Source organism: Coregonus clupeaformis, unplaced genomic scaffold (genome assembly GCF_020615455.1).
Source record: "Coregonus clupeaformis isolate EN_2021a unplaced genomic scaffold, ASM2061545v1 scaf0692, whole genome shotgun sequence".
Taxonomy (NCBI): domain Eukaryota; kingdom Metazoa; phylum Chordata; class Actinopteri; order Salmoniformes; family Salmonidae; genus Coregonus; species Coregonus clupeaformis.
In genome coordinates, this window is record NW_025534147.1 from 206,434 (window position 1) to 215,000 (window position 8,567).

General features: G+C 44.1%; 1 protein-coding gene across 11 annotated transcripts in view; it reads left to right on the plus strand.

Moving 5' to 3' along the window:
• The window catches only part of LOC121546201 (pleckstrin homology domain-containing family A member 5-like), a 183,370-nt gene that overhangs the window by 128,485 nt on the left and 46,318 nt on the right, over positions 1-8,567 (plus strand). For 9 of the 11 annotated variants that reach the window (XM_041857279.2, XM_041857280.2, XM_041857285.2 and 6 more), the window contains one exon: positions 1,571-1,723. The exons of 1 other annotated variant lie outside the window; for it this stretch is intronic. In XM_041857279.2, coding sequence (XP_041713213.2) covers positions 1,571-1,723 — 153 coding nt within the window. Of the gene's footprint in view, positions 1-1,570; positions 1,724-5,443; positions 5,612-8,567 lie in introns of those variants that run through there. One more of the 11 variants, XM_041857291.2, reaches the window with a different exon arrangement.

Genomic DNA, 8,567 nt, shown 5'->3' on the forward strand with positions numbered 1-8,567 from the left:
GAATATCTATGGCCAGACCAGAAAATGGTTGTCTAGCAGTGATCATAAACTAATTTGACAGAGCATGAAGAATTTTGAAAAGAATAATGGACAAATGTTGCACAATCCAATAGTGGAAAGAGACTTAAAGACTTACTCAGAAAGACTCACAGCTGTAATCGCTGCCAAAGGTGCTTCTACAAAGTATTGACTCGGGGGGTGAATACTTATGTAAATTTGCTATTTCTGTATTTCATTTTCAATAAATTAGCAAACATTTCTAATAACAATTGTATTTATATTTTATTCTGGCTGTAAATGTGGAGTAAGTCAAGGGGTATGAAAACTTTCTGAAGGCACGGTACATTCTTCTACACTCCTTTTTTCACTTTCTACTTCCTGGTTCTTTTTCTTCCCTATCGTCTTTCTCTCTCTTCCCTCTTCTCTGCCCTCTTGTTTTCTCGTGCTCCATCCCTGTCCATCATCCTCTCTTCTCCCCCTCTTCTTTCTCCCCTATCTTCCCCCTCTGAAAAATATGCATTCATTCACAGAGAATGTTTACCGTTGCCACATTTTAATGCTAGACCAAACTGCAGTTAGGTTTGAGGGGAGGAAGGGGCTGGATAACAATCAGCTAGTTTTACTCTGTAGGGAAACTGATATTGATATCATAGCACATATGCTGCATGCTAAAGGAAGATGGCAGCCTGGGTTGCTATTAAACCGATGATGGTGTTGCAATCAGAGCTGTTGATATGAAACCTGTCTGGCTTCAAGACGAAATGAGAAAGGACAACTGTATTTGGTGCTAGGTGGGAGTCAGCTTTCTGATGTGCAATTCTCCTGAATACTAGATTTGATAACCTCATGGGCCACGTTCAGTATGTGTTAACTGTAAGTGGCTTTGGATAAAAGCATCTGCAAAATGACCATATTATGATGATATATTTGAACGCTGCCTGGCGTCCAACTGTGAGCAAGCAAGGGAAGAAGCCCTAAAGCTAGGTGCTATGCAGGGGGCGTCCTTCATATGGCACAGGGAGAGAGAGACTGGTGGTAGGAAGTAGGAAGTAGGCAAGGAGAAGGGACTGACCTCCCAACAAACCCATACCCTTAATTACAGTACAGAGCTGCCAGTAGCCTAGAGGGGGGCAGTCAATTAGCGCTAGGTAATGGGCTTATGTGACAAAAACCACAATGGTCCTCTGTAGCTCAGTTGGTAGAGCACAGTGCTTGCAACACCAGGATAGTGGGTTTGATTCCCGGGTCCACCCGTACATAAAACAAATTATGTACGCATGACTGTAAGTTGCTTTGGATAAAAGTGTCTGCTAAATGGCATATATTAATGCAATTGTAATGTTCTCTTCACAATGGATATTCAGTGAAAAGCATCTACAGTACAGTCTGGCCTAAACACGTCCCTGAAGACTACAATTATAATTTCATTTAAGTTTGATGTGATTGTTTATTTGTTAAATGTCATGATTACAGATAATTCGTTTATCATATGTTTGATATTTCAGGTTATATTGTTTTATATTATTATTTAATTCAGTTCATTTTGTTTCCTTCCCTTTTTGTTTTCTAGCGTGACTTCTGCAAAGCTTGTTCACCCAGTTACAGATCCTCTAACAGTCAACCCTGTTACAGTCAACCCTGTTACAGCCAACCCTGTTACAGACCCGGTCACCCCAGTTACAGACCTGGTTACAGACCCGGTTACAGACCCTGTATCAAACAGGTAATATAGTATACATTGCTGTGGGCTGGATGGATGCTTTGCTCTACCTTGATATTAAGCGTAAGCCTCTTCATCTGTCTTTCTGTGGAGAACCCCAGCTAATTCATCTCTCTGGAAGTCCTGCCTATATCTCTGTCTCATTAAGTCTGTCCTACTATTAACTGTAGGCTGTGCGTGCTGTGTGTTGGATTGCCTGATATCCTGCTATGCATTGCTAATGCCAAGATGTGCAAGATTTATTTGTGCTGTACGATTTGTCTTTAAGCATACTTAATAGAAAAATGTACCTTAGCTCCCATCACGAAACAACTATATCTTGTGTCTGTGTGTGTGTGTGTGTGAGCGCAATGTGTAAAATAAATGTCTCCAAGCCTGAATCAAATGATATAATTGTTCCTCTCAACGGGCTCTACCATTACCTCTCAGATAATGATATCCTCAGTGTTCACAGACTGACACAGTCAGAAGAGATGGAGAGGGTGTGGGAGGGAGAAGGAGAGGAAGGTGGAGCCATACAGACGGCGAGAGAGAGATAATGGGAGAAAGACATGGGAGAGATAGAGGGAGGAAAAAGAGAACAAACAGATCTATAGAAAGGGAAAAAGAGAGAGAAAAGTGACAGAAAAAGAGTGATAGCCGATTGAAAGAGTGTATGATCTAAGCATGATTTGAATGAGTCACTCTTCAGTTCTATTGATGTTGTCACCAGCACTGATGGCATCCACTCATACAGGAGTCAGTTGCCCCGCAATTCAAAGACCTATTCACTGGGCCTGCCTCTGACGCACGTGGAAATGCTTGAAATGCGCACACACATACATACACACACTTTAATGCTGGAAAGCCTGATTGGAGACTTTCCAAGCTCAGCTGAGAAGAGTGTAATTTAATATCTGTTAATATCACTCATTCCCTCATTCTCTCTTAAATGATTGAATTAACTCATGATAATCCATGTGGCTTGGAAGGTCACGCACGGTTCACCAGCCCACAGTAACATAATTTGACAAGCATTTAGGAAGTACCCCGGGCATGCGTTGTATAAAGGAATTTAAAGCCACAATCGAGGTTAATCCAGTGAAATGGGCTGTGAAGACAATTATCCACTTCGAAGATAATGACGTCTATATATCTATCTAGCAATTCACTATAAATTGGTTTTTAATGTTGATATACACTGAGTGTATATCTTTCCATGACAGACTGACCAGGTGAATCCAGGTGAAAGCTATGATCCCTTATTGATGTCACCTGTTAAATCCACTTCAATCACTGTAGATGAAGGGGAGGAGACAGGTAAAATAAGTATTTTTAAGCCTTGAGGCAATTTAGACATGGATTGTGTATGTGTGCCATTCAGAACGGGGTATGGTAGTAGGTGCCAGGTGCACCGGTTTGAGTGTGTCAAGAACTGCAACGCTGCTGGGTTTTTCACACTCAACAGTTTCCCGTGTGTATCAAGAATGGTCCACCACCCAAAGGACATCCAGCCAACTTGACACAACTGTGCAGAGCATTGGAGTCATCCCTGTGGAACGCTTTCAACACCTTGTAGAATCCATGCCCTGACGAATTGAGGCTGTTCTGAGGGCAAAATAGGGTGCAACTCAGCATCAGGAAGGTGTTCGTAATGTTTTGAACACTCAGTGTATTTTTAAGTATGTATGTATCATTGTGTGTAAGTGAACAGCAGTCATTGCTATCCTATTTGGGGCCTTTGTGTTTTTGAACACTAAGTTGAACTGATGTGTATCTGTGAAGTAACAATGCCCCTACGTTCACATGTCTATGTCACATTGACATACCGGTCATAACAATCCTGTTATTACCTCCTGTCCTGTCTGACCAGTCCTGCAACGTCTCTGCACGCAAGCTTAATATACATGATCCAATCATATCACAGGCTCAGTGACGGACATACAGGCTGACCTGTTTATATGGAGGGTTGGAGAGGGGAGGAAAGAAGAGAGGAGAGGTGAAGATTACAGTAGAGGAGAGGAATGGGGTAAGCGAAAATGTAGGATCATATTTGTCATACTTCAGGGAATGATAGCTGGCAGGAGAGGAGAGGGGAGAAGACGGTGGAGTAGATTTTCATACCGTATCTGTTACCAGAGCTGAAATCAGCGGTGTACCCTCACGTACAAGGTGTTTGTTCCTGTGAGGTGGTGACCTAAAACCCAGCTTTATTATCTCTCAGACAGACCGATAGAGATATTCTCTCTACCCCCCCCCTCCACGCTCCAGATTCTGTCATTTCCCCACACAGTAACATCAGCATTCCCCTGGAACCACAGAATATAGGCCACTGCTCAGAGACAAAACGGATCTGAATACAACTCTAGATGTATCAACTCTGCAAATAGGAAGGTTTATAGGTGAGTTTAGCTTATTTTTTGCTGCCGTTGTTATAAGCGTTAAAGCCTTTATGGTGCTGGGTAGTTTAGCCTGGGGGACCTTGAACTTTCCTGCATTTGGTATTGTCCTTCCACTAGACTGGGACATACACTTTGAGGCCGTTCAGTTTGTCAGGCAAAGTTGTCAGGCGATTTAAAGTGGTCCGACTTGGAGGAATATATCAGCGGTGACACAGTGAGTAATTGGTTTGATTTATGGGGCCTGCCTCTCCTCCTTTTGCCTTCTCTCTCTCTCTCTCTCTCTCTCTCTCTCTCTCTCTCTCTCTCTCTCTCTCTCTCTCTCTCTCTCTCTCTCTCTCTCTCTCTCTCTCTCTCTCTCTCTCTCTCTCTCTCTCTCTCTCTCTCTCTCTCTCTCTCTCTCTCTCTCTCTCTCTCTCTCTCTCTCTCTCTCTCTCTCTCTCTCTCTCTCTCTCTCTCTCTCTCTCTCTCTCTCTCTCTCTCTCTCTCTCTCTCTCTCTCTCTCTCTCTCTCTCTCTCTCTCTCTCTCTCTCTCTCTCTCTCTCTCTCTCTCTCTCTCTCTCTCTCTCTCTCTCTCTCTCTCTCTCTCTCTCTCTCTCTCTCTCTCTCTCTCTCTCTCTCTCTCTCTCTCTCTCTCTCTCTCTCTCTCTCTCTCTCTCTCTCTCTCTCTCTCTCTCTCTCTCTCTCTCTCTCTCTCTCTCTCTCTCTCTCTCTCTCTCTCTCTCTCTCTCTCTCTCTCTCTCTCTCTCTCTCTCTCTCTCTCTCTCTCTCTCTCTCTCTCTCTCTCTCTCTCTCTCTCTCTCTCTCTCTCTCTCTCTCTCTCTCTCTCTCTCTCTCTCTCTCTCTCTCTCTCTCTCTCTCTCTCTCTCTCTCTCTCTCTCTCTCTCTCTCTCTCTCTCTCTCTCTCTCTCTCTCTCTCTCTCTCTCTCTCTCTCTCTCTCTCTCTCTCTCTCTCTCTCTCTCTCTCTCTCTCTCTCTCTCTCTCTCTCTCTCTCTCTCTCTCTCTCTCTCTCTCTCTCTCTCTCTCTCTCTCTCTCTCTCTCTCTCTCTCTCTCTCTCTCTCTCTCTCTCTCTCTCTCTCTCTCTCTCTCTCTCTCTCTCTCTCTCTCTCTCTCTCTCTCTCTCTCTCTCTCTCTCTCTCTCTCTCTCTCTCTCTCTCTCTCTCTCTCTCTCTCTCTCTCTCTCTCTCTCTCTCTCTCTCTCTCTCTCTCTCTCTCTCTCTCTCTCTCTCTCTCTCTCTCTCTCTCTCTCTCTCTCTCTCTCTCTCTCTCTCTCTCTCTCTCTCTCTCTCTCTCTCTCTCTCTCTCTCTCTCTCTCTCTCTCTCTCTCTCTCTCTCTCTCTCAGGGCAGGGTTTGGCTCTAACAGAGATGGACTCTCATTGTGGTTGGAGTTTAAACTGCCGAACCGATAGAGCTATACAGGCTTGGCCGTTAGGCAGCTCATTCGCAGAGCAATCAGTGTCACACACACATACAGTGGGGAGAACAAGTATTTGATACACTGCCGATTTTGCAGGTTTTCCTACTTACAAAGCATGTAGAGGTCTGTAATTTCTATCATAGGTACACTTCAACTGTGGAGACGGAATCTAAAACAAAAATCCAGAAAAATCACATTGTATGATTTTTAAGTAATTAATTGCATTTTATTGCATGACATAAGTATTTGATACATCAGAAAAGCAGAACTTAATATTTGGTACAGAAACCTTTGTTTGCAATTACAGAGATCATCGTTTCCTGTAGGTCTTGACCAGGTTTGCACACACTGCAGCAGGGATTTTGGGCCCACTCCTCCCATACAGACCTTCTCCAGATCCTTCAGGTTTCGGGGCTGTCGCTGGGCAATACGGACTTTCAGCTCCCTCCAAAGATATTCTATTGGTTCAGGTCTGGAGACTGGCTAGGCCACTCCAGGACCTTGGTGTTCTTACGGAGCCACTCCTTGGTGCCCTGGCTGTGTGTTTCGGGTCGTTGTCATGCTGGAAGACCCAGCCACGACCCATCTTCAATGCTCTTACTGGGGGAAGGAGGTTGTTGGCCAAGATCTCGCGATACATAGCCCCATCCATCCTCCCCTCAATACGGTGCAGTCGTCCTGTCCCCCTTTGCAGAAAAGCATCCCCCAAAGAATGATGTTTCCACCTCCATGCTTCACAGTTGGGATGGTGTTCTTGGGGTTGTACTCATCCTTCTTCTTCCTCCAAACACGGCGAGTTGAGTTTAGACCAAAAAGCTCTATTTCTGTCTCATCAGACCACATGACCTTCTCCCATTCCTCCTCTGGATCATCCAGATGGTCGTTGGCAAACTTCAGGCGGCCTGGACATGCACTGGCTTGGCAGGGGATTGCGTGCGCTGCAGGATTTTTAATCCATGGCGGCGTAGTGTGTTACTAATGGTTTTCTTTGAGACTGTGGTCCCAGCTCTCTTCAGGTCATTGACCAGGTCCTGCCGTGTAGTTCTGGGCTGATCCCTCACCTTCCTCGTGATCATTGATGCCCCACGAGATGAGATCTTGCATGGAGCCCCAGACCGAGGGTGATTGACCGTCATCTTGAACTTCTTCCATTTTCTAATAATTGCGCCAACAGTTGTTGCCTTCTCCCAAGCTGCTTGCCTATTGTCCTGTAGCCCATCCCAGCCTTGTGCAGGTCTACAATTTTATCCCTGATGTCCTTACACAGCTCTCTGGTCTTGGCCATTGTGGAGAGGTTGGAGTCTGTTTGATTGAGTGTGTGGACAGGTGTCTTTTATACAGGTAATGAGTTCAAACAGGTGCAATTAATACAGGTAATGAGTGGAGAACAGGAGGGCTTCTTAAAGAAAAAACTAACAGGTCTGTGAGGCGAATTCTTACTGGTTGGTAGGTGATCAAATACTTATGTCATGCAATAAAATGCAAAATAATTGCTTAAAAAATCATACAATGTGATTTTCTAGATTTTTGTTTTTAGACTCACGGTGGAAGTGTACCTATGATAACAATTACAGACCTCTACATGCTTTGTAAGTAAGAAAACCTGCAAAATCGGCAGTGTATCAAATACTTGTTCTCCCCACTGTACACACAGCTGCACCGTTTCGCCTCTTAACCCGCGCATTAATCCGACAGATTGAAGTTGAGTCCCAGCCTCATTTGTGTAGTCTTCTGGTTGTTTTTCTCATTTCCTCCTGCATCTCTCTCTCTCTCTCTCTCTCTCTCTCTCTCTCTCTCTCTCTCTCTCTTTCTTTCTTTCTTTCTTTCTTTCTTTCTTTCTTTCTTTCTTTCTTTCTTTCTTTCTTTCTTTCTTTCTTTCTTTCTTTCTTTCTTTCTTTCTTTCTTTCTTTCTTTCTTTCTTTCTTTCTTTCTTTCTTTCTTTCTTTCTTTCTTTCTTTCTTTCTTTCCTTTTCTTTCTTTTTCTTTCTTTCTTATCTTTCTTTCTTTCTTTCTTTCTTTCTTTCTTTCTTTCTTTCTCTCTCTCTCTCTCTCTCTCTCTCTCTCTCTCTCTCTCTCTCTCTCTCTCTCTCTCTCTCTCTCTCTCTCTCTCTCTCTCTCTCTCTCTCTCTCTCTCTCTCTCTCTCTCTCTCTCTCTCTCTCTCTCTCTCTCTCTCTCTCTCTCTCTCTCTCTCTCTCTCTCTCTCTCTCTCTCTCTCTCTCTCTCTCTCTCTCTCTCTCTCTCTCTCTCTCTCTCTCTCTCTCTCTCTCTCTCTCTCTCTCTCTCTCTCTCTCTCTCTCTCTCTCTCTCTCTCTCTTCTCTCTTCTCTCTTCTCTCTTCTCTCTTCTCTCTTCTCTCTCTCTCTCTCTCTCTCTCTCTCTCTCTCTCTCTCTCTCTCTCTCTCTCTCTCTCTCTCTCTCTCTCTCTCTCTCTCTCTCTCTCTCTCTCTCTCTCTCTCTCTCTCTCTCTCTCTCTCTCTCTCTCTCTCTCTCCTCTTTCTCTAGGGGCAGGGTTTGGCTCTAGCAGAGATGGACTCTCATTGTGGTTGGAGTTTAAACTGCCGAACGATGAAGCTATACAGGCTTGGCGTTAGGCAGCTCATTCGCAGAGCAATCAGTGTCACACACACATACAGTGGGGAGAACAAGTATTTGATACCTGCCGATTTTGCAGGTTTTCCTACTTACAAAGCATGTAGAGGTCTGTAATTTCTATCATGGTACACTTCAACTGTGAGAGGCGGAATCTAAAACAAAAATCCAGAAAATCACATTGTATGATTTTTAAGTAATTAATTTGCATTTTATTGCATGACATAAGTATTTGATACATCAGAAAAGCAGAACTTAATATTTGGTACAGAAACCTTTGTTTGCAATTACAGAGATCATCCGTTTCCTGTAGGTCTTGACCAGGTTTGCACACACTGCAGCAGGGATTTTGGCCTCCTCCATACAGACCTTCTCCAGATCCTTCAGGTTTTCGGGGCTGTCGCTGGGCAATACGGACTTTCAGCTCCCTCCAAAGATATTCTATTGGGTTCAGGTCTGG